The 26,616-nt window shown below is 38.1% G+C and overlaps 1 protein-coding gene across 1 annotated transcript; it reads right to left on the reverse strand.

The window, feature by feature from the left end:
• Positions 1-16,855: 16,855 nt before the first annotated feature.
• On the reverse strand, positions 16,856-26,053 carry LOC112289710 (E3 ubiquitin-protein ligase BRE1-like 2). The gene is made up of 19 exons (XM_024535184.3): positions 25,215-26,053; positions 24,254-24,415; positions 23,806-23,893; positions 23,197-23,436; positions 22,512-22,679; positions 22,003-22,211; positions 21,626-21,709; positions 21,301-21,420; positions 20,982-21,168; positions 20,668-20,828; positions 20,266-20,337; positions 19,866-19,942; positions 19,506-19,700; positions 19,036-19,108; positions 18,840-18,926; positions 18,282-18,419; positions 17,794-17,996; positions 17,430-17,595; positions 16,856-17,300 (listed from the first exon to the last, which is right to left on the reverse strand). The coding sequence occupies exons 1-19, from the start codon at positions 25,326-25,328 to the stop codon at positions 17,169-17,171; spliced, it is 2,676 nt and encodes an 891-aa protein (XP_024390952.1). The 5' UTR covers positions 25,329-26,053; the 3' UTR covers positions 16,856-17,168.
• Between the last annotated feature and the right edge of the window lie 563 nt (positions 26,054-26,616).

Below are 26,616 nucleotides of genomic sequence, written 5' to 3' on the forward strand. Positions count from 1 at the left end.
TGAGAAAAAATATTATTGATATATGTTCATTTTATTCCATATTTCAATTGTTTTAAAACCCCATTCAAGCAATCCCATGTGAATATTTATTACTTTGGTTAAGTGAAAAATAAACCAGCAAATTTGCAGACATGAATACAACCCAGGATGTAGAATGTATGTATGTATGTATGTATGTATGTATGTATGCATGTATAATAAAATCCATACAATTTTATCCTATCCTTGTATGTGTGTATGTATGTATCATGGTAAAAAAATTTAAAGTTAAAATTAAAAATAAATAAACACAAATATTGTGCAAAGTCTAAATTTGGAAAATTCACATGGACTATGAATTATCTAAATAGAGTAGTATATTAATTTTTAATATTTTTCTAAGAAAGAGTTGCAATAATTCAATCCTCAACCCAGACTCGACACATCATTGATTACAGAAAAAATGGCTCTTTAAAAATTAGGAACAGTGATGGTCCACAAAAGAGAAGAAACACAAAATTTTACACAAGAAAATCAGCATTTTGTCTCACAGCGAGTTACACTTGAACGAGTTTTTAAAGATTACTTATTGTCATTCACAGCCATATTCAAACTAAAAGTCATGTTTAAGAATAGCACAGTGTGACCAACAAAAATTGAGACTATTATATCATGTGGGTTCTCCCAACATCTCCCCCAGTGGGAAAAGTTGAGGCACATTAGGATGGATGAAACATTGGTCAAGGTGGTTGGGAGTCACACATTCACATATACACACACATTCACATATACACACACATTCACTCATTCATACATGCAATACTTCTTATTGTGAATTTCCACGCTAGGAAACGAGAGCCTTTTGTCCATCATGATTTTCCCAAAGAGGGTTTTTAATATTTTATTTTTTATAGTTTCCATACTTTGGCTGATTTTGACTTTGATGCTCAACTAATGCTCACAAATAATGACATTAAAATCTGTAGTTTTTAGTTTTTAGTTTTTAGTTTTTTTTTTCAAAAAGCAAACAGATGAAGAGAGAAATGCAGCGGCAGTTTCAGTGATTAGAGGAATTAAAGCCACACAGCTGAAACAAATTAGATGGATTAAATTCAGGGGGGTCAATGGACACACATGGAGGCCGAAATGGATAATAACTGAGCATAAGGCAGGAAATGGATGAAACATTGATGGATGGATACTAGGAGAATGAACGAGCGGGGCTGGGGGATGTCAGCCCAGCCCAGCCCTGCCCGGCCCGTCCCACGGCAATAGAACCCAACGTAGAAAAGTGGGGGAGACTGAGGAAGTAGTGGGGACATCATAGAAGGCATTCTATTGGCTAGTATCCACACCACCACCCTGTCACTACTACTCTCTACAGCAACACTCAGCCCCCCCCCTTTTCTCCTCCTCTTAATGAGAGAGAGAGCTATTTCGGGGCATACATACATATGTATGTATGTATACATGTATATATATATATATCACAGCCTCCACCATTGTTACCGTTTTCTTTCCTACTGTACAGATCCTTTTTGTCCTTCATTTTCTGTGTATATACTTTTGAACTGTTAAGATTTTTATGCTGATATGTTTGTGTTACATTAACTTATTTTTTATATTGATTGATGGGTATGAAAATGCACATGTCCCCTGTAAAGTGAGTGTGGCATTATTAGGAATGAAGAGGAGGGGTGATGGATTAGTCTTTCTGTCTGACAGGAAGCAGAGCAGATATACCCCCTTATGGCTGCCTTGCTGAATTCCTTATTTACTTTGACCCAAATGGAGCTTGTTGTTGTTTGCTATGTCTCTCTTGCCTCCCTTGTTTATCTTCCTCATTTTGATTATAGTAGATGCACGAATAGTGATTTTGTTGTAGAAGCCTGAGCAAAGTTGTGTTGTTGTATGATGTCTTTGTGTTCACAAAATTCAGATCTAATCCATACAATATGGCTAGTTCTGTGACTGATGTACATGTGTATGCAGGGATATACTATAATATGTATATTTATTTATACTAGAAAAAATTGGGCAGCTGAATTTCTTCATATTTTAAAGTAACATTAAATATATATAAATAAGTTGAATAGGCTCAAATCATATGCTTAGCATCCAATTGGTGAAGATAATTCACATTTCAACAAAAAAATCATTTAAAAATAAACCATAAGAAATAAATTCAAATGTATGGGCATTGTATATGTACATGCACATGTTTCTTTAATTACTCACATTGGTTTCTTCGTACAATGCAATCAAATAACATGTATGACAAGTTTGATTTATATATAAATATACATGTTTTTTGATGATTTATTTTGTACCACTCAAATATGTTCTTCATGCTCTCCAAATAAAATTTAAAAACTTTAGTTACTAGAGATTATTTTCCAAATAACATATTATTATTATTATTATTATTATTTAATTTCTTTGAAATTGTTCCATTTTCTCTAATTTTTCACACATGAAATAGTTTTTAATTATATAAATCTATAGAATACATTAAAAATTGTAATTCATATACATATAATTGATTTTTTTTAAAGATAAATATTTGAAACATATATATAACTATAATTATAATAAGCATTGATATTTACAATAAATAAAATAATTAGTGTGTAAGAAATTTATTTTTGATAAAATCAAGTTTGGCTTTCATCTTGCTTTTGTGCATACTAATGAATAAATACCATGTGAAAGCTTCTTAAGAACCACAAGGCATGCATAAAAAATGTATATGTTGTAGGACACTTTCATAATAGAATTTTGTAATTTATGAACATATTTGAAGTTTCTATAAATTTTTGTGGCAATGTTGTTTTTATTATATGTATATTTTACATATTTTAAATTAATCGCTAATCACATACTAATATTATTATTGATTTTCTTACGATTTTAAATTCTCAAACAAACAAGCAAATGCATATAATGAAAGTAAATAAAATATTTGGAAATATCACTTAAGGATTAATCTTTAAAATATATGTTGATATTGTGAAGATTCTTTTATCTCATTATTATTCCCATAGAAAAAAATTAATGAAAAATATACCTCTAAAAATATATTAATCATAAAGACTTGTTTTGACAGCATTTTTAAACATGCAAGTCCAATACTTTTATGATTTATTCATGCTTACTGACTTTATTATGATGATCACTGGCTTGAAATTGAATTTTAACATTGAAGAGTAGAGGTAATCTCTTCTTCTATTACTATTGAAGTGATGCATAGTTTGATAAGAATATAGGCCAGAGCATATCCTTCCCCACACTAAAAACCTCTCAAATGGAGTGGGATTGGGAAAAAGACACTCCCAAACCCCAACCCCTAGTCGGACTCGTGAGATCCACGTCAGAGGAATGACAACTGGATTGCACAGGTTGCATGGGAACTTCATAGGCCAGATAATCCTACGTCAGCAACGAGCGGTATGCAATATATCTAAATCGGGGAAGGGGGTGGGGAGTGGCTGCATATAATTAGAGGACCTACCATTTATGGGAGCCAGTGTCTGGGTCCCTAAATCCTGGGGGGGCTCTGCTATTATAATTCCGCCCCTCCCTACGTGGATCCTACGTGGCATTGACCCCACACCATGACTAGAGCTCATGGCTTGCTTTTTTCGTGGTGGGAAATGGAGGACGGGAAAGGGGCAGGAAATCTTCTAAGTGGTTTGAAAGTTGTGCTCTGGAGTGTTATGGTCTCATATGAATTACCCTGGTATGATTTTTTATTTTTTAAATTTTTTGTTCTGATCTTTAAAATTATATGTGGAAATTTATCATAACATGTATCTGTTACTAGCTTGCTTGTATGCAAGTTAGAAAAATCTGTTCACACTTTTTCAAACTAGATTGATATATAAGATTTCAAAGTATTTTTTCGGAATGTAATAATGCTTTTTGTCCCTACTTAAATATCACATTATTAACAACAGTAACTTTGTTTGTTTGTTTGTTTGTTTGTTTGTTTGTTGTTTGTACTGAATTTGAACTAGTAATACTTTTTGCATCAATCATGAAATAATGAAAAAAAAAACATGGGTTAAAATTTTCGTTTTAAGTTTAGTTTGTGGAATATGTAATATTTATTGGCCATGTTTAATTGGAATGATTGGTTGGAGTAATTTTGTTGAGAGATAATATCTTTAGTAAAGTTCATTTTTATTGCAATCAAAATAAAATAAAATAAAATACATGGTAAAGCGTTGTCTATATATATCTATTTATCACAAATAATAATAATTAATGCAAATGAAGTTCTAAACAACTTACAATCAGCTTACATTTATCATAATAAAGATCACATAAATAAGTCAATAACAAACCTTTCTATTGTATGGATTATAATAAGTTAGTATAATGTTGTTGTTGTTGTTGTTGTTGTTGTTATCATTATTAGTATTATCATTTCTACTATTATTTTTCCATTTACACACACATGCATATTGTTTGATTGCTAGTTTGAATGGCATTTATCAAATTGTATTCAAAACAGTTCAACTATGTTACATTTTTGGAGAACCAAAAAAAAAAAAAAACTCATTTGATAGATTTGAAGTGTGTTCCATGTTCCTCCTCTGAGGAATTTTTACCAAGATTTGTCTGGTATAGATTTATTGGAATAGTCTAGTAGAAAAAAAAAAATGCTTGAAAGGAAGAAAAATACACACATACACACAAATTTATCAAGTGTTTACATTTAAAAGTAAAGTAACTATACAAAAACAAAAGAAGAAGTCACTCGTGATTTGATGAAGAAGAAGAAGAACTCACACGTAGTATAAGAGAATATAATCAGAATCTATAGATTTCCTTGCATTTACACTTTGCAAATAGAAAGAACAATCCGATGAAATCTAGGAAGTAATTAAATTACAGGGTCTATTACAATTTCAACTTACCCACATGTTTCGTATGAGTACAATGTATATATATATATATATATATACATGTGTGTGTGTTCTTTTTTAATTCGTAAAAGTTAAATTTTCAGTTGTATAAACGATGGCAATCAAATCCTGGTTGGTGAATGTAATCTACACTCTTTTAAGATTTTACTCTATCAGCAAACATTTTCTACATTTAATTCGTGCCACATTTCCATTTACTATGTACGTTTTTGAAGCTATATTTTGTTTATTATTTTTATTTTAAGTAGTACGATTAAGTTGTAATCACATCGGATGAGCCAAATCCTAACAGAGAAAGAGGTGATTACGTGGATATGAGAAAGAAGTAATTACGTGGATATGAGGAAAATGGTCAACAATGGTTCACCGAGGGGGGGTCTTTGGTACTGAACAGTGCACCGACAGTCGTAACGCCAGCGTGTGACTGGACGGTCACCGTGTCCGGGTATCGCAGACACAACGAGAACGCCGTCCATCCATCCACACAGTATCTTCTTTGTTCATCGCAGTGTTCCCAAAGGCGACGCGCCTCGTGCCAAAGGAATGGGGGGAATAGGGGGGGGGGGGGAGGGTGTTTGTGTCACGATTATCCCAAGACGTACCCCTTCCTCTTCTGGCCATTAGGCAGGGCAGTTAAGTCAGGAGAACACGTACTCCAATGACTGGAGCATGGTTCCCAACAGCTCCCATCATCACCCTTCCCCCGTACCCCAGCCCTCTGTGTCCTATTCGGGCAGGTCTGTTCCCGTTCAGAAAAACAAACGAATCAATCCCTTTGTTAGCTGTTATCTACTGTAATCCTCCTCCTCGTGTTATATGAGCGTATCTGTATACGAATATATATGAAGAGAGATCGTATTGTTTTCCCTTTGGAGAAAGGAGAGTGTAATAATAAAAGGGGGGGATAGAGTAGTGGAGAACCTGATACTTGTCATTTCGTGCCTACGTGGAAGCCACGTGGGAATGTGTTGTATCCATGTTGGAAGGGAGCAGCATGTGGACCCGCCTTTTTTCTTTTTTCTTTTCTTGTCTTCTGCAGTCCTGCCACACACCCTCTCTCTCTCTCTCTCTCTCTCCATTGAAATATAGCTTCACAAAAATACAAATTAGCACATGGCTGAGAGCATATCCAGACAGACCAAGAGGAGGCTCCCACCATCCTCTCCCTTCGCCTTTACCTAATTCATTTCGCAAGTATTTCATCCACTTATTTTTCCCGTAACCCTCTTCAGGCATTGCAAGTGGACGGTCGTGGAAGTCAGGGACATTCATGCACGAATAAATCGGTGGAAGGATGGATGAATGTGAGGTAGTGAGCTAGGGATAGGCTGGTCCAGAGCCGTAGTCGGGGGGGGGGCAATTCTTATTTTATTTTGTTGTTTGTTTTTTCTGGTTCCCAATGGGGCTCCCTGCTTGTGCACGGGAACTTTATCGTGAGTTACGAAACTCTGTCTCTTCCCACTTCTGTCAGTGGATGCATGTGGGTGAATTGAGTGCAGATATTAGGATGGATGAATATGTTTTCTCTTTTCCTCCCTGAATGTTGTTCCATGTTCGCCACTTTACGTTCCCTTTAGAGCTCTCCAGGTTCCCAGCCTGCCGCCTCTAGAGGAACGAGGCTGGGAAGCGTACTTCTGATGTATTGGCAATGTCAGCTGAGCTGGCGCGGTGATGTGGCAGGAAGTTGAGCTGGGGTTTCTGTCCAGGAAGGGGGGTTTCTCAACGCCTGTTCATCCATCCATTCGTTCATTCGTTCATTCGTTCAAATTTCCTTGGGTGTGAGGCTTTGTCACAAGGCCCCCACGGTATGTGTCATTTTTAAAGTATTGATTGAGAGCCCCATTTTTAATAATGATACAAAAAAACACATCATATATCATAAATTCTTCATCATGGCACTTATCGCTCATTTTTTTTGTTTCTTTTTGGTTTGTAATAATATTTAATGGATTTGTTCTAATATGAATGTGAATATATATACATATATATATATATATATATATATATAGAGGAAAAAAATTAAGAATATTAAGCTATGGCCTGCTAATTACTTTGCAAGACACTATTGTTAAGATATTATTAACTTGGACTTTGTTTTTAAGGTCATTTTCATTTACTTGTTTTGAGAAACTTTTTAGATTTTTCATCGACATCCCTATCTGACTCATGCAAGTTTGAATAATTTGTACACAATTTTCTTGACCACATGCATATAATGTTATATATTCTATGTTGAATAAAAACATTTATAAAATTTAAAATAAAATTTCATATATATATATATATATATATATATATGTTCAAATATACATATTATCTTTTACATTTTGGCATAGATGTTGTTATTTTTAACCAATATATGTAATATATATGGAATTTCTACATATTTCTAACTAATCAAATAGACCACTTTATATATGTGTATTTTTTTTTCACAATCTTTATCCACTATAGAAATTTGTGTGTTATTTATTTTAAATAAAAAATTACAAGATACAAATTCTATAGTAGATATTTTTTAAACTTTTTATTGACAACACATTAGTAACATTACTTTGGAATCTACTAAAATGGATGTTTCTTAAGTATTTATATATAATAAGTAGTGGTTCTATAATATATAGAGAAATACTAATAAAAAAGAAACGTGCTTAGGTTGTAGCATTGGCTATGTCTAACAAGTATATCTTCGAAAATAACTCTCTATATTATTATTATATGAGTCAATTTTACAAAAAATTGTATTATTTTAAAAAATAAAACAACATGTAATATACATTAATTGAGATATAATTTAGAATAATATAAAGTTTTAGAAGTTGAAAATATAAAACCATGTGTACATTTATAATATGTGAAGGAAATGAAATATGATTAAGCTATCAAATATGGATGTATGTATCAGAAAAAATAATACAAAAGTTCATAGTATATATATGTAAGTACAACTCAAGGGAATTAGTGTAATATAAAAGTGAAATTTATTGCAGAGTTAAAATAGAGTAAAACATTTTACTGCAAAATCTTGAAGAAAATAAAAAGAATGGTAGTACAAAGGTACAACCAAGGAAAAAGAATGTATTAGTTGTAGTATTTAACAATGACTTAGGAATTTACAAGCATAGAAACTATCAAATCTATATTGTTAATCTATAATAGACATAGAATCTTGTAAAGTGTAATCTATATTGTACTATCTGGATGCACATGTGTAATACATCTTACACATAATATATACAAACAATCACATTTGGATATGTTCTGATCTATACAACAAATATGCAATATTTACTTGTATAAGAAATATGCCCAAATAGTTAAATATAACAAATTTATTCAATACAAAGTTTTTGCATTGTGGTGTCAATTACTAAATAAAAAAAATGTATGTACTTCAACAACCACAAGTTTATATTTATTATAATTAAAATATATGTCAAATTTTCTTTGCAATATGACATTAATGATAATTTTATTGGACATACTTTAACACACATATTGCAACAAGTGTACTAGAAGTGAATAATATGTATGAGATGGTTTATTACAGTACAAACAATAGCACAGTGAGCAAAGTAATGATGGTTTCATTTCTTACAAATGCACAATGATTTTTGTATAGTGTCTAGTATACAACATGCTTTATTAGATGTTTTTTATATAAAAAAACTAGAGTTCTCAATAACATGAATAAAAGAATATTACTAATTGACACAACACACACACTTTTATATACCTATATATATATATATATATATATATACATATAACCAAAAAGTAATAATTTAACAAGATGAGCCAAAAATAAAAGTCAACAAGAAATATAAATCACACTCATAATCTAACAACATAGTTAATGCAGATATCCTATATAAGAGATTTAAACACACCATTACAATAAATTGGGAATGAAAAAGAGAAAAGGAAAAAACCACAATGCAATTTTGAATATGAAATAATATAATCTAGTTGACTCAAAGAATACATTACTCATAAGCAATAGTTTTTGTTTATTAAAAGAAATAATTTCTAAATGGACATATGTATGTGAGATTAAGTTTCATTTACACAATAACATATTTATTAAAATAAAAAAATAAACCTATACAAACTTTGACCAAATCCTTGTTGTAAAATATAATCTACAAAATTACAACTATCAATATTACAAGTGAGGTATCTCATTTTGGGTAGCTTTTGAACCATAATGGATACAAAAGGACAACTAAACCACCTACATAATTGCCTTTTATCCTTTCCAAGCAAACAATTATGCGCACGAGAATAAATTCCCACCTCTTCTCAATGGTTAGTAAAACTATCAACAAAAATAAATCAAAATCCCATAATTGACAAACTAGCTGTTGGTTTTCTCTACCCTACCTACATCCATCCATTGATGCCCATCCCATAATGACATTGTGGAGCAGTTTGCACACGAATGAACGAATGAATGATAAGTATTCTGAATGAATGAATTAACTAAGATCGTTGAAAATTGGTTCTAGTTAGTGGCCTACGTTTAATGAGCCGCCCCCTAAATGAGAGAGAGCAATAGAGATTAACTAAAAGTGGGCTAGTCCGAGTGTGTTTTCGCGCCATCGAGCTGGCTGGCTATGGCGTTTTCATCCATGGCTATGGCGTGGGGAAAGAGGAGGAGGAGGAACTTCAAGCCTTGGGCCGAGCTCTGGTCCCTTCATTTCTGGTACTCGGCGCCTCGATCAACACGCCTCCACGCTGGCGCGTCAGACTCACAATTATTTTTGTTTTTTTTTGTTTTTTGTTTTTTTGGTTTGGATTGAATCCGTGAAGAAAATCGGGTTGAGGAGAGCCGACGGGGGTGGATCGGTGTCGGTGAGAATGGACGGAAAAATACGATTTCGTTTTGGTGTCACGACGGCGTATTTGTCGAGGAGGAATTCGAATTTAAGTAGGAAACGGCGGATGGCTGGCAAAATACGATGGCGCAATTCATGGACAGAAGGTGGTGTAATCTTTGCAGAGTTAGAGTTAAAGTCCGCCATGAGAATAGTTCCAGGTGCCGACGCTCTGAATTCGTCGCCGTTGCGGTGTTCCAGTCCCCGCAGTAAACAGGGGCTTTCCTCAAGTATCGCTGCATGCCACTGTTCCATATGATCGTGAACGGAATTCTCGTGATCACGTTGAATTCCTCTTTTGACCTCACAATTTTTCCTCTGCAGAGATCTTACAGTCGCAGTGTTAAATGCCGATGCTTCCCGGAAGTGAAATGTTTGTTCCATGAATGAGTGTTTGAGGGTTTGATGCTGTCGCCACTGGAACCGCACATGCTAGCCTGGTAAACTCAATTACAGTCGGATTCATGATCCCATTTCGATTGAAATCGTGAAAGAGAATACAATAAAAATGAAAAATAAAACTAACCGCGATTATTGGTGCTGCAAACTGCAACATGGAGGAGGATGGATCCGGCAGGACAAAGCCAGCAGCGCAGCAAAGATACGAACAACATAAGACTGTGCAGAACAATGCAGAGAATTCGTTCAACTAGTCTGGAAATCTCCTGCCTCGCTCAAAGCGTGATGAGTACGAAGCCACATCCGGTGCAATCATCGCGAATATTTATGGAATGGAGCCACAATGTCGAAAGTGGAATCATGAAACAGTTGCAAACTCTGACACAGTGGCATTATCATTGTGTCTGCGCTCGTTGGCTTTATGATCTGAGAGACCACACAGTCTAAGGGGGCCCAGTTGAAAGCAGACTGAGTGGTTCAATGGGTTTTGAAACATGGGCGTTGGGACGTCAAGGAATATCGCATTCAGTGCTGCGAGATCGTCAAGGACATCTGACAACAGCTCTGGGCGCGCTTGCGATGAAGTGATATAACCCTTGATGAGTTGTGAAGCAGCTTTATATTTTAGAAAATAATGTTTCAGCTTCTAAATTGTTTACGAAGCTGCAAGGTCGAGAAAAGTTAAACGACATGAAGCCTTAAACGCCGAGTCTTCTTTACGTCGCTGACCCCACAAAAAAGCCGATATCAGTCGGCGCTTCCTTAAGTTTTTATGTCGGGGTGTGAACATTGCCAGTTCGAAAGCCAGACATGCTTCATACGAACCCAAGTCTAGATGGTCATGCCAAGGACGATAGCAACGACAACAACATCAACAAACAAACAAACAAACATGGAGAATCCAAGTTGTGACGTTGTCACGATACTACAAGCCCCGCAAGGCCAATTTATTGGGGATGCCTAACTATTCCATTCGGCACGGATTCTTCGAGACTGTGGCTAGAAGACGACAAAGAGAGGAAGAGAGAGAGAGAGAGAGAGAACATCAAGTACACGAAAGATATCTCGTACAGGACCCCACATTGGGCTCGGCCGAAGTGGAACAGCGATCAGGGGATGGATCGCCGAGGAAGCTGAGCTCGTTGATTCCGGGGGAATCTGATCAATGCAATCTGTTGCGGTGACCCATGTGGGCGCACGCCCATCACGAGGAGCGTGTCCTCGGTTGTGGGCGCCCACCATCACGCACCGCTTTGCTTCACGAGGGGTGTTTTGGCTTTTTCTTCTTCTGCTCCTGCTGCTTCGTTTGTTTGTTTGTTCATGTGTGTGTGTGTGTGTGTGTGTGTTTTAATATGTTAATTTTTGGCTTTCTCCTCCACTGTAGAATCTCGAATGACGGATGTATGGACTTGTTTCTCATGGTCTTCGATCATCTCCGGTGCTTGCCCCGAAAGACGGCCTCTCGTCGCGACGGACCGTTTTGCTTCGGCGATCTCCGCCACCGCTGGCAACGCGGACGCACAACCTTATAAGAATCTAGGGGCTTACCAGGACTTCACTCGGGACGCGGACCCACAGCCTTATCAGGATCTAGGGGCTTATCAGAACTTCACTCGGAGACGCTTTATCAGACACTTGGGCTTTCGAGGGGGAGGCTTCATCAGGATTGTATTCGCCCTTACAAATAAATAAATAAAATGATTGGAATATTTTACTTATTTTATAATTTCTATTATTATTATTTTTGATGATAACTAATATTTTGGGTCTTTCAGGAGTATTTCCACAAATTTTAGAAGAATAAAATTCTGTTCCATGTCTTTAATCATGATTTAAAATGTTGTTAACATTCAAATTTGACTACGAAGAAAAGTGTGGAATAGTAAGTCTTTTCATGTAATATTTAACACACAATGAGTAGTGATTTTTTTATTTTTTTATTGACATATAGAGCAAACAATACCACAGAATATCCTTTTGATGTTGTGTTGTTTAACAACATAGTTCTTGTTACCACCAAACATCCATGTTTTCTTGTTTCTTATGCTTTAATTCATGTGTAACTTTGTACTTAAATGATATTTTTTTTTACAATAGAAACGTATCTTTATTTATTTTTATTTTTCTTATTATGCACATAATTCTTTTAAAATTTTGACTAAAAAGTGCAACTTTATTAATTCAAGTACTCACAAAACTTGAAATATTTTGATTGATATTAGACAATTATTGATGAAATCAAAATATCAGAACAAAAATATCAAATAGATTAGAGACCCCTTAATCTTACTGTAAACTGCTTCTAATGACAATTATAGCTCAAGATGTTTATAATTAAATTATATAATCCAGCTGAGTTTAAGTTATTTTTAATAAATTTTGGAAATGAAAGAACTAAAAACCACTCTATAAGTGACTTAGTTTTATTGAAGTTGAATGTTTTATACAGTCGTAATTATATATATTTTTAATAAAAATATATTAAAAGGTGTTATTACCAACATTAGAAATTGTACACACGAAAATAAAAATAAAAATTGTATAATATTTTTTTTAAAAAATAATTGCCATTATAAATGATGTCACAGGGAAGAAATTATTTGAGATTTTATAAATATACTGGTTCATTTTTTAAATGTAGTTATTTCATAATATGCTCTACTTCTATTATCTCCACATGTAACTTCAAGTTTCTTGAAATAAGATTAAAAATTTATTTACAAAAAAAAGGAGAAATTATAATAAATAAACAATATCTATAAATCACACACGTTAAATAAACCTTGAAAAATTCAAAGCATTTAAATATGCTTATATACTTAAGAAGAAGCCAATAATTTAATTTATGTCAAAACACATCAATTTTCAAAATTAGTGTCATTGGTTTCATCAAACTAAATTTTTGTAAGTGATCTTGCTTCTTTACATGCACAAATTTTCAAATTGCAAATGTTAATGTGAAAATAAATTATTTAAATTTATTTAGATAATCAGAATAATTGTAATATCGAAAAAAGTTCCAAGTCATTCTAATAACAAGATGCTACCAACGATAAAAACAGTCTGCTATCGACATCACAATAAACTCACAGTAGTGGACTGTCCACATTATCACGAAAATGTGATGGAATTCGAAACATGAGAAGATTCGAGCTCATTCCCACAACGAAAGGACTTACTTCCCGATTCCAGATCCACTCGCCTAAGGCTCCATATTCGGCACTGCTTGTAGCAGAAAACAACGATATAATCCACTGTTTTGGAAAAAGAAATGAAAAGATGTCTGGAAAGATGAGCTGGGATGTTGCTGCAGTAGATGCGATCCACAAACACACACAAATATATATATATATATATATATAGAGAGAGAGAGAGAGAGAGAGAGAGAGTTGATCAGATCGTGTGAAGTTGGGTGAATCAGTCCAGAGCAGTCAAAACTGCGCCGCTACGCATCATCAGTCGCAGATTCGTCAACATTGTGGTTAGAAATGTTCACAGATGTCGACGATCAGCAATCCAATGACTTGAAGGGAGATTAGGAAACTTAAATGGAGACGCTTCGGGGAAAGATTGATCTAATACGTTTCACAAGGCGTTGCCTTCTGCAATTGCTGCAGAGTTGGTACCTTTCACACAGTGAAAGTCGCCGAACTGAAGATCACCATTTAGCTCTGCTTGTCTTGTGTTCTCCTGCTTCCAATATACTCATCCACGTGCATCAGAACAAAGCTGAACTACTTCATCGGCTGACAGACAAAGAACCTGCAGTAAGTTGTTCCTTATTCCTTGTTGCTGAGGAATTTCGCATTTGCTGTATGACTGAGCTACAGCGTATCGTAAACTAGTGATTGACCTCCGACGCATCCCACAGACTTCGAGAATACTAAACTAAAACGTATCGAGTCTGGAAGAAGGAATACAACACCAAGCTCGTTGCAGTAGATACGTTGAAGTTGGTCATTCGATCAACTCCTGGAGTGACCAGGTCCGAACTTCAACAGCTTGCAAGGTTGAAGAGCCAACTAATCCTCGATACCGCTTCATGAGTTCATGGCTCCGCGGCATCGCGGTCTCTGCATTTTGCTCAACACCTGCAGTGTGTAAACAGTGGTGGTATCTGCACTTCTGTTATTTTCTCAGTTTTCCGAATCAAACGAATAACCCTTTTCTGCTTCAGAATAAACTAACTTCTGAAATAGGAAGGATTAACTGATTTGGTGTTAAATATCTGCAATTGGACGAATAACAACACTCCTACCTGTTCCATGAACCACCAGGTGACTGGACTCTCTGTCTTTTTCCACCAGCTACCATGAATATGGAAGTGTGTCCCTTTCCTTCCAATGTTGGGCATTATCTAGTTGCCATCAGAATTTTCTGTCGTTTCCTTATTTGCCTACCGAGTTATTCGATATAGAAGCTAAACTAGTTGAGATTAGATGATCTGGATGATCTTGCTCACACTTTTGACATTGTACCCTCGGAAGATACATTTATAGCTCTGGTAACCTCTGAATGTGGGTGTGTTTGTGTTATCTCAACCCATTGGACTATCTTGCGATGAATCGTCGTTTAAATGTCAACTGTGTAATGTTTATCATTTCCCAAAAGTCGTCTTGTCAGGCAAAATTTTAACCATAAAAGGAATCTGAGGATGTGGTCTACAATTGATGTTTCCATCAGGAGTGGGGTGAAGCATTACAGGCTTTCAATGTTGACGAAGATTTTCAAAACGCTGAATGTTGATAGGGTGGACATTGAGTCGGAGTTTTGAATGCCCCCGTCCAACTTTGGCTAGTGATCCTGATCTCATTGTCATTATTGTTTCAACAACTACGAGTTGCCATAGAAACTCCACTAAAAGAATTGGACACAAGAAGCACATTTAATGCAACAAGTCATTAAACTTAGGTCACCAACGACTGCTTTGAAAACATAATGTTAGTTCTGTGAACTCTACATGACATGAAACTCGAACACAAGTCCATGGATCACATCAGAGGGAACCACTGAAAGCCTCTAGTGAACGATTTACACTTTTAACTAATATTATTGAGACCGGTGAACCGAGTTCAAGTCGCGTCTTTCTGCAAAAACATCCCTTTTTGTCACGTTGAATCTGCAATCAAAATCTGATCCATTTTCGAAAAGTAGAGCCAGGTAATGAATGTAAGCATCGAATACTTCACTGCAACAATGTACTGACTCACTTGCGGCACGCTTGACTGAAGCGAATCTGGAGAAGGAACGCCATATCCACATCCCACGCCCAGCTCACCTTCAAGCTGATTGTCTCATGACAATCACAATTATCTCATTGAATGTAAACTTGTGGGTGTCATCTCGCTGTGTATACATGGATGTGGGCACCATGTTAAGTTTGAGACCCCATCGACACAAACACAAGTTTCTATAGACTGCGCGCACTTTTCAATTCCGGAACCTCGTGATGTTGTTCTTCAACTTTCTGCAGTATCCTTCTCTGTTCTTACAAAGCTTCTGCGCGTTCTCAAGAGTCACAGCACGCATTTCAACAAACCTTGAGTTCTTTCGGGTCGTTTACTCCAGTCACTTCCTCCTTGAATCTAGAAAGCTCTACATTGGCCCTCTTGAAATGAGAAGTGGACAGGAAACATGTTTTGAATAAGGTGCAGTCCATGTGAATTCGTTTGTATTAAGGTGGTGTCTGTGAGAAGGTCAGAGGCAGCGTGAAGAGGAATGGATCGATAGATTCATGCATGCAAACGGGGCCTTGAAACTTTTAGATTATGATCCACCAGATACTGCATGTAAGGCCTCTACGCTCACCAGATGGGTCTCGAGGTTGAGCTCTATCTGTTCTAGAAGGGTCTTCAAGCATCTCCACAAATGCATGGCATAATTATGCATTACACAGGTGGATGCTGTCTTCAACCAAGTTTCGGCATTTCTTCTGTAGATTTCGGATACAGATTCATGAAAGCACCGGGGTGCGTCACCCACTTTGCAGAATCTGACCAGACTGTGGCACCTCGATGATGAGATCGGGTCCGGGAGGCTAACTGTGTGAAAGCTCAGATTGAGTTTGAACCGACAAGCACTGCTGTTGTAAATCGACACGACCATAATCACACTAAGAAATTGCATTGTGATCTTCATCACGGACAATGGGGTGCCGCGTCCAATGCATAGTTACCAGGGAATCCAAGTCTCAAGATGCTATGTAAAAACGCATATTTAGTATGTACAATGTTAAGGTATGTTTCAATGTTGATGATGTACTGTAACATTGAGTACCACACCCCTTTGTTTTGATGTGAAGCACTTAGAGTTCCCTGATTTTGAGACGGAAGATATTCAGCCACAGCTTCTAATCATCTATTCATCCAGTGAGATTCCATGTGGCAGCAAGAACCATCACTGGCGATGACCTGGACATTCTCGCATGTTACCTGCTATTAGGATGCGCTAACAGAATGTCTAGCCAGAGTAAACCTTTCAATGGTAGAGCTTAAATATGTACCTTGCCTGATGAGAACATAGTGTAAAGAGGTGTAGGCTTTGAACCCCTGATAATCCCTTTAAACCCTTCTCAACTCTGTCCACTTCCTGCCAGATGAGAACTATACGGAAAATTCGAAATTGCTACAAGGATCAGGAGAGGAAAATCCTGGTAAAGCTGGAGAGAAGTGAGCATCAAAGATTTCAGACTGAACCAGTCTTATAATTCCAGAAAGAAACAACAAAATAAACCGAGGACCTGAAAAAAACTACGACATCCCTACGACTAAGACTTTACATGCCTGTTGAAGGAAACTGAAATATTTCACTTGAAACAGGCCTGGTAACAAATTCGTGTGTTCTTCCAAATTCAAATCTAATCTAACAGCGTGTACAAATCTATCCTTGAAAATGAGCGTCATGAATGATACCCACCTTCAAAGTAGAGAGGGGAATGAAGACAACAGCGATTAGACCATATCAATTAAATGGCAGTTTCTTACTAGATGCTGACAGTTCGAACATCACTCTGGCCAAATGCTATCCCGCAAGCAGGACATTTTCGATGTCTGATCTCCAAGTTCCTCTGGATACAGGGGCCGCAAAATAAATGGAAGCATTTTGTGATGACGACCTGCAATCAGGATAGAAGTTGGATCAAACCTTGAAATAGTCAACTTTGCACGACAAGTCTTGACAAATTGAAATAACAAAGTGTCTGCAGTCTACGATCTATCCACGAAAAAGGTGTAAAAATACTTACATCTTTTGCACGGTCATGACAGACGCTACACTTCAGAATAGCTTTATATTCTTTTATATCCTCCTGAAGCCTTTCTATAGCAGGGCCTCTCTCATGATGTGATCGCAACCGTGACAACTTATTGTTCAGCGCCTCCAGCTCATCCTGAACCCTTCGTTTCTCAAATCTGAAACGCATGAAACGAATGTTTTAGATTACTAGTTTTGTAAGAGTTCTTAACAAGATTTTTATTCAAAAAATGGCTGCACAATATCACGCGCCTCACATTTTCCACAATAATAGCTCCGGTCTAACACAAGGTCATAGCTCAAATAAATATTTAGTACATGCAATAAGTGGCTCGACACCACATGCTACGACTCACCTTTCTTTGTCAAGCTGCTGTTGAGCTTCAGCGAGTTTGTGACCACGATCTTCAATCCTTTTGTTTGTAGCTTCTAGTGACGTCTTTACAGAGAGAAGTTCTTTCTCAGTTTCAGCCGTCTTTCGTCTGAGAGTCTCCATGGATAATGTGTGTTGCCTGCCATTGTCCATGACCTTGCCTATTTGCTCTATGTATGATCTGGCCTGCACAATACACCCAAACCCATCATGTTGAAATATAGCCAAACCTGAAAACATCTAGTACCACATTTATCACACTGTGACGGTCGTCTGACAGCTGACAACTTTCGTATTATACAACTTGGACAAAATTAAAATGCTATAAAATGTTGGCTGAGATAGATCTGGTCGCTAATCACTGGAAAGCTTTTCAAAAACCTAAGGTTCTTCATACCCAGAAAAATTTCAAGAATTAATTGCTACAAAAAATTTCACATACAATCTGGTCGGATCATTGAGAGATCATACCTGATCTTCTAATCGGCTTACACGCTGCTTGTGATGCTCAGCAGTAGCATTTGCATGCTGCACACGACTAGCCAATATTTGCTTCTCTGACTGAAGAGAGGCCTGCAGCTGTTTAGCCTTCAGACTCTCTGCCACAAGCTGGTGATTATATGGAAAAAAAAAAAAAAAAACAAAACAAAACAAAACAAAAAAAAACAACTTAGATGTCGTTCATATAAATTTAAATCCGCATAACAAAATTGGAAAAGCCCCCTAAACTCTAAAGTACACGTTCCTACAACTCCCAGTACTGTCGCATATTTTCCTACACGCTCCACATTGGTGGCATTAATAGTCCCTGCCCAGTCCTAATGGCAAGGGACATCTGTATACTCGTGCTACCTGCAACCTCAAGCATTCTCCTAACCACCTGCGTCTGGACCCTTCGCAAACGAAAAAAATTGCATCTCCTAAATCATACGTTTACATTTCACCCAAAAGCCTAACATTTTAAAACTCATACCTAAGTATGGTGATGGCACCTAAAAAACTCAAATGTACAATAGCTACCAAAAATACCTGGGTATTGTAATCATCGCGTTCAGTGATTTGATGAATTAATCGAGAATTTTGTGTTTGCATCTCCTCGTATGCTTGACCGATAGTCTGCTCAGTCAAACAATACACGGAGTAAATTTCCAAATCATTCAGAATCAGGAGAGCTTAACAATTCAAATTCTCTGAAGAGTTTTAACATGAGAAACATCCAACAAACCTCAATTTCAGCGATGTATGTGTCCCCTTCCTCACTCTTGGATTTTAACGTCTCCTTGAGTTCCATCACAACCCTGTAAAAAATAGAATTTTCATGAATCGACACATCCCCACAAATTGTAGATGAATATATTCTGGTATTCAACAATAAGCATCTGATCACGGAAGCCTGTAACACAGCAACCCTTTTAAAGAAAGAGGTTACTGCCAGATTCGAAGGATGTGACACTAACTTCCAAATAGCGTGTGCTTCACTGTTTAAACCTGAATAAAACAACTTCTCTAAACAAATAATGAAACAGTCAAAGGAGAACCAACAGCAAGGACAACATAGCTATAATCAGAGCAGGAGTAAGCACACAATACACCGCACACACCACATCAATAGGGCGAAAAAAAATAAACGAAGAAAAGAAAAGAAAAGAAGACACGGCATTGTCGTAACTGATATCCGAAGGACAAAGAACAAACCTTTCGGAATCGTCTAGCCTCTGCCGATGCTCAGAAATCTCAGTTTCAGCAGCTGCAAGTCTTTGTTCACATGCAGCCTTGACCTCGTTGGCAGCTTTCACCCGAAGCTCTAAGTTGTGTTCATCCAGTGCTCTCTTCAAGCGCTCAACTTGCACTAATGTTCTGCTATGATCCTGCTGCAACTCCATCATATTCCTACATACCCACTCCCAATAATCATTCACATGTCACTAAGCTCCTGCAACTTTGTAGTAGATGTCTAAAAATAAATGTTTCAAAAAGAGAGAAAACAAGAGTAGCAAGGCTGTGATGAAACCCAGCATCCCTTCAATTCCAGCCTGAATAAATCCTGTAACACACCTTGGACCAGTCGACTCTCTCTCATACATTTCCAGAATAAGCTGCAGTTCTTGATCACTTTGTCTCAAAATTTCCACCTGCATAGAATTGAACAATTCAGAGAAAATTGTGCAATATAAGCAAAAAAAAGACCTATCTGTCCATCCCTACTTGTCTGATGCAACGTCAAGGTATTTGCAGAGAAGTAATATGCAAGACTATGTAGGAGAGATAAATACATATTACATACATCCAGCATCAAATTGTCAACTAAATCGTAAATGAAAGTGAGAAACAGGTTTGATAGTTTGCAATGCAAGATAGAGAAACACAAAATAATAACTCAGACATGCAATCATTTTAACAACACAAGTTTAAAATCACAAGTCGTACAATGTCCGACACCCAGTCCCTGACAAACCTCAGATTTCAAGGCTATCAAATCAGCAACTTGGGAGACATATTGATCTGACAAGCGTGTGCATTCCAATGTCTGCAAAGCATAACATATTTAGGATCAGGTAAAGAAAGAAACTCGGAGGTGACTGAGAAGAAGTTCGCCCGATTGGCATAAAATCTATCATGACAACAACATCGATTCTGCTCAAGGACTTTTGAAATGAACGACGCACCTAAAAAGAGGAGGAAGAAGAAGAAGAAGAAGAAAATAATAATAATAATTATTATTATTATTATTTTAAAAAAAGGAAGAAGGGTGATCTCCATTTCTTTCCGCCTAACTGACTTGTTCAATAATCCATAACGGCAATTCTGAATCAGATTCCTACTATAATGCACCCAAACGTACATGGTTGTCCCATACCTTTCTTTCAAGGATACCAGCCAAGGAGTGTATCTCTGCACGAAGAGACTGAACCTCGCAAGCGGCTTCCTTGAATTTATTTAATTGTGCCTGCATCATGCCCATCTCCTTGTGCAATGTGGAGATCATCACCTGTAATTCAGGCACTGAATCTTTCCTTCCTACAGACGAATTTGAAGACAAGTTACGAACAAAAGGGATGTATAGCCTTTCCATTTTCAATGAAAATAAGTGCATAAAATCAAGTTCAGCGTCCAGAAATACAACACCGTACAAGCCTTAAAGCACAGAAAAATAGATGTCAGCTATTCTACCTGAAGATTGACCGACTTCCTCTAATCTGAATTGCAAAACGTCCCGATCTGCCAAGCACTCTTGAAGTTTAGTCTCTATTTCTGCAGCTCTTGCATCAGCAATGGCACTTGCCTTACGGGCTGCTTCACCAGCCTCCGCCTTCAATAAAACCTCTTTCTCTCTTCGGGACATTGCGTCACGATCACTCTGCAAAATTTGAAGCTAGCATTGAGGCTGACATGCCATAAAAGGACTGCGTTGATCATTAAATATACAGTAGGAAATATGAACTGCTAGGTGATGAAATCGCAAAGATAGGGAATCGTATCTAGAAAATACCTGAAGCTTGTCGGCCAGACCTCGATAGCGCTCGACCTCACCCTTTAAAAACTGAGCTTGGTCGTTGAGTAATAAATAGGGACGAGATGACAAGATCCTGTGCTCATCATGCAGCGCATCCTGTAACGACCATAACCAGGTCCAGGAGACAAAGTTAGATTAGGTGAAAAATCAAATAGGTCCACAACTATTAGCGAAAATGCCTACTAAGAGAACAGTGCAAATTTAGATCGTATGAATTTCAATGCATTCAAATCCTGGGAAAACCAAAGCCAACTACGATATAGGATCCATAGACTGAGAGCACAAAGGAAGTCAAACTTACCTTCATGTGTTGCAACCGCTGTGAGAGGTTCAGTTGCGTTTGCAACGCATCTTGTAGCTCATTTAACCTTATCGACGCCAATGTCTGCATACAAAACACACCAGCATATCCACAATTAGCTAAGGATCCTATATGCGATAGAAAACACAACTATAAGGCAGCCTACTAAACGCATCCAGCTTACAATCAACACGTGAGTAAACAGGAAACTATAAAAAGACAGAGATGGTGCAGACAAATTAAGAAAATCTACACGAGTAAAAGGGATTTCATTCAATAACAGATCTCTAACTTGAATAAGATAGGCATTGTCATATAGATTTACAGGTATGAGCTACAAATATAATACTACTAACAAGCAGGAGCACAAGCTGCACCTTTGTTTCTTCTAAAGCAGCTTCCAGCTCACGAGCCTCTCTTGAAGCTTTATCTGCGCCTGGAACTCGATCTCCAACCTCATTCTTGACACCTAGCTTAGGTGTACCTACAGTAGGCGGTGCAACAGCTGCAGCTTCCTTTTGACTGCGAAGTGTTGCTAGCTTCCGCCGACACATTTCCAGATCAGCTGCTGTCTCCTCCAGTTCCCCTACATCACCGAGATTACGCACAATACAACATTAGGGTAGAAACAAACAAAACTGTAATCAAAGACAATGACACTGAGGTACAACTCCAAGTTTCATCCTGAGAAGCTCCAGATACCATAAAAGCCAGTATTAAGGGAAATATAGGGGTTCTACTACTTGAGAATCCACGCTCTATGGATCCTACTTAGCCTCAAGCCAATATGTAGAGATAATCGTCATGAGAGATGTCCACCATGAAGTTGTAAAGTTATATGATAACACTTCGTTAATCAACAGGAACAAATGAAGCAAATACGTACCAGTTAGGCGTTTGATGTCAGATTGGTCTTTGGTTTGAAGGTCCCGAGCAATCCCAATTTCAGCCGACATTTCTTTGTGATTCAATTGCAATAAATCCATAACACCACGTATATTTGTTATTTCCATACGTAACTCATCATTTGATTCCTCCAATATTCGTCCTGCTTCTGTTACATATCATAATCCGAAGAGCAAGTTAACTTCCAACACTGCTCAAAGTGCAATTGTATATTCATAAAAGGCAGATTCATAGTCAAATTTCTAAAGCAGAAGCTAGCTCAACTCGTCGCCCTAGGAGGTAGTAACTAATTGAACAACCGCCAACAGCAATGCCGATGACTATTAGATCTGCCGAAAATATGACATAATAAGTTACAGTATCCTGTAAATAGGATCCGCATGGGTGATTTTCTTCCACGAGAGGAGACAGGCAACGACCATAAGATATTTGGTGTTGAAACATAATCGGATCCGAACTCACCTGTAGAATAAGAGGCTAGGCAAGAAAGAAGGCAAAAAAGCCCCAGGGAGAGATGCTGAATGTAAATAAAGAAAATTCTAACTAAATACAAAGAACATCGAAAACTCCATCTACAAAGTCCAGCACTAGTGACTTAGAACCACGGTAATCGGAGTTCTAAAAACCACCATATCCACTAGCTCAAGAGTCGGACGCGAACTTACCGTGAGGACTCACAATATTTTGCAAGGACATTGCAAGTTCGTCATTCTTTGACCGTTGAGTTTCAATAGCTAGCAGGAGATATTTCATGGTCTTCATAGTCGCAGCCTTTCTAGAAGCTAGCCCAGCCTCCACTGCAGACAGACTAATACTTCCTTCACAATTACTACTCTCAGTAGCCCCTTTATCCAAGAGCCTCTGCAGGAAAGTCTCTTCAGGCGGAACAGCCGGACCTGCCCTATCTGCAAAACACAATGACCGCGTGAGATTCAGGAGATTGCTTTAGTTTAAAGACACTTTAGTTGAACATAAGCCGTTGAATTGATCATAGCAATCTTCTGTAGTTGAGGACTAGACTGAATTGAAGTACATCGCCAACGTGTCACTGCAAATAAACAAAATATTACTACACGGCGCGTTCCAAGCACTTCAAACAGTTCCACATTCCCAATTTCAACCTACTATCCATTTTCTGGCGATTTGTCACGAGGATAACGATGAACCTTGTTTTTCACGATGACGGCGAAAGATAAATAACAAGCAAACAAAAAGGATTACAGCATTTCTCTCATTCACAGGCAAACAAAAATGAGATTTCGAAAAAAGTATACCCTTATTCGTCGGCACAGGTTCAAGCACTCGCAAGCCATTCGTGTTGGCGTTTGCGCGCACTGCAAGCAACTCTAAGTCGTCCTCAAGCTGTAGGTCACCTCCCAGGTATTCAATACAAGTGTACCTCCAAATGCAGACAAAATCTTCAAAGTAATCTAGCTTTCGAGTACACAACTGCTACTTCTTACCTGAAAGCATGTGCGGGCTGCATGAAATAATGAAATGAAAAATTGATGCATTCAACATAATCACGAATTCGCCACATTTACGGGGAGCGTTGCTGTGTTGCTAAATGCACCTTTTCTTTTTCTTTTTCTTTTTTTTCTTTTTTTGTCTCCTATCATTACTGAGAGAGCTGAACTGCAAATGCTTGACCCAAACAAATCCTTTCGTATAAGCAACTACTCATCTAAAACGTCGGGAACGGAGAGAAAAATTAGCACGAACCAGATTCCATGTACGGTTCACAGTGATTAGAGTGTCGTCGTAAGAAGCCTGCTTGCCCTTCAACTGACAACACCTGTTCTCCAAAGAACTAATCTCTGAACGCTGGTGATCCAGCTGCTGTGCCAACTTCTGATTCTGAAACTGGAGCATTCCTGCATCCGCCTGCAAGAGTTTTCAACTTGTAAGTTTTTCATTTTTTTTCTTTTCTTTCACCACACACACACACACCGATTTAACAGCGTACTAGACCTAAAAGTTGTAATAAATACAGAATTGTCATCACGCGTAGAGTATCTTAAGTAAATCAATATACACCACTTTTAGGGCAAGTGTGGAAGTCCTGGTGCTGCATGTATCAGAAGTTCTTTAAATAACCCTAAACTCAGATAGTTCTTAAAATGCTCGTCTGTGCTTGACAAATATAGTTAGCCGTGCCTAACTAGGATTATCAACGCCTGCTGTGAAGAATGTAGCAAGTCCCTTATCATGGGTTGAATCGTTTGTGTGCACAAAATTTGTGATTCACGTCTTTAACGTAACTAAAAGTGTTCATGGTGAAAAAAAGCTCTCAAGATTTTTCACTCGGCTCTCTATCAACAGACCCGTCCTACTCTGAAACTGGATCAGCGCCCACTCACTCAGCGTTAACCCGCCATTCTTAAACTGAAATTCATTCTGTAATGTCGCTATGCAGAGGAATCAAAAATCAGCAACAGTGATAATTTTCCAAAAGAATGGAGGTGTAGAAAATCCTTCTGTAAACCGCAGCTGTGTTATTTTCACCTTCGATTTCTTTCTGCTAGATCGCTAGTCAACTTTATGAAAGGTGGTAAAGAATTGTACCGGCGTACGCGTATTGTACCCGAAACAGAACCGTGAGAGTTCTCCCCCCCCCCCAAAAAAAAAGGAAAATATTAAGATTATACCCTTGTATGCATGTCGCGTAATCCACAAAAAGTACCTTCTTCTCATCTGAGACGGAAGTAATAGCCGGCTTTTTGAGCGGCGGGGATACAGGATGGTGGTGGTGGTTGAGGTGGCGCCGTTTGCGCTCAAGCTCCTCTGTGCTTCCCATGCTGCCCCCGCCCAGGTCTTGGGGCACATTATCAGACTCTATCTTCGTCAAATGCAACTTCACAGCCTGAGCAGCGACCGCCTCGACCGGCTGCAACACTGCGAGTGCCAGAAACCCTCTCTAATGCACAAAAGCCATCACAAACTCCGCCAACCTCATACAAACACTCTCTAAACGAACGATACCCTTACACGCGCATTTTCATGCACGAAATTCCCCTTCCTGGACGCCACTTTGCTCATGCCCAAGGATGACCACTCTCCTTTTCACCCGCATGTTGCTACAAACCCTAACCGACCTGCCCCTTCCAGAAACAACAAACACGTTCACGACCCCGTCCCAAACCAACACCAAGTATGGGAAATGATCACCACACCACGGAACCTAATCAATGCACGCTCCAGCTTCTCCTCCGATGGCCTCCGCAACTCCCACCGCCGCCGACAAGCCTCGAAACACAGCACGCATCAAAGCAAAGCACCTTGCTATCCCACTAACGCCACAGCTCCCCGTTGCACCCGCGCCCACTCCAAGGAAACGAAGGGCGAAGAATTATGGAAATGAGCATAGAGGAAGCAGCAGCAGCAGCAAGAGGTGAAGAGGAGGGAGTGGTAGAGGAGGAGGTGGAGGAGAAGAAGGAGGAAAAAGTGGCGCAAGGCGTGGAGCTGCAACGAGGGAGGGTGAGAATGCAACAGAGGTCCACGACGGCTATGGCGGCCCCAAGTTCGCCAACAGGGCCCCCTCCTCCCTCCTGCCATGGTTTCTGTCGTACCCCCCCCCCCCCCTCTCTCCACCCTTGAGAGACTTCCGCTTCCTTTCCTTTCGAAGTCCCCCCCTGAAAAAAGGTGCTCGCCTAAAAGTTTGCCCGAAAAGCGAATAATCCCCCCTTCTAAACGAATGGATAAATATCTTCGGCCTGGAGAATCTTCGTTGTCTCGCGGATGTAACTTCGATTGGTGCATGTATGGATGAATGAACGAAACTGTACATTCACGGTTGGTTTTTCCGAGGTGCACGAAGAAGGTCATAGAGAAAATAATTGGTTTCTTGGTCAGTTATTAGTTGGTTTTCAGTAGTATAATTTCTCGCTTCATTTATAGATACACAGTAAAAATATTTAGTGTTGCTTCTGGAAGCACCATTTGAGTAGTGTCGTAACTTTGAGCTGAGTTAAATTTTAGTTGGGCAATCTTTTACTTTTTATATTTGCTGTGGTGATAGTTGAGTGAACTAATAGAACTTGGTGGTGTAAAAAATATCAGAAAAGCTTGAATCAGGTCAGTAATGT

This window comes from Physcomitrium patens, chromosome 12, assembly GCF_059467195.1.
Source record: "Physcomitrium patens ecotype Gransden chromosome 12, ASM5946719v1, whole genome shotgun sequence".
Lineage (NCBI taxonomy): Eukaryota > Viridiplantae > Streptophyta > Bryopsida > Funariales > Funariaceae > Physcomitrium > Physcomitrium patens.

Excerpts from the sequence above, each read along its gene's own strand:
- LOC112289710 (XM_024535184.3), bottom strand. The coding sequence starts at position 25,328 with ATGGGAAGCACAGAGGAGCTTGAGCGCAAACGGCGCCACCTCAACCAC. Across the intron at positions 18,927-19,035 it reads CATACATCGCTGAAATTGAG|ACTATCGGTCAAGCATACGA; the intron begins GTTTGTTGGATG and ends TTGACTGAGCAG. Across the intron at positions 18,420-18,839 it reads GCGATGATTACAATACCCAG|CTTGTGGCAGAGAGTCTGAA; the intron begins GTATTTTTGGTA and ends TATAATCACCAG.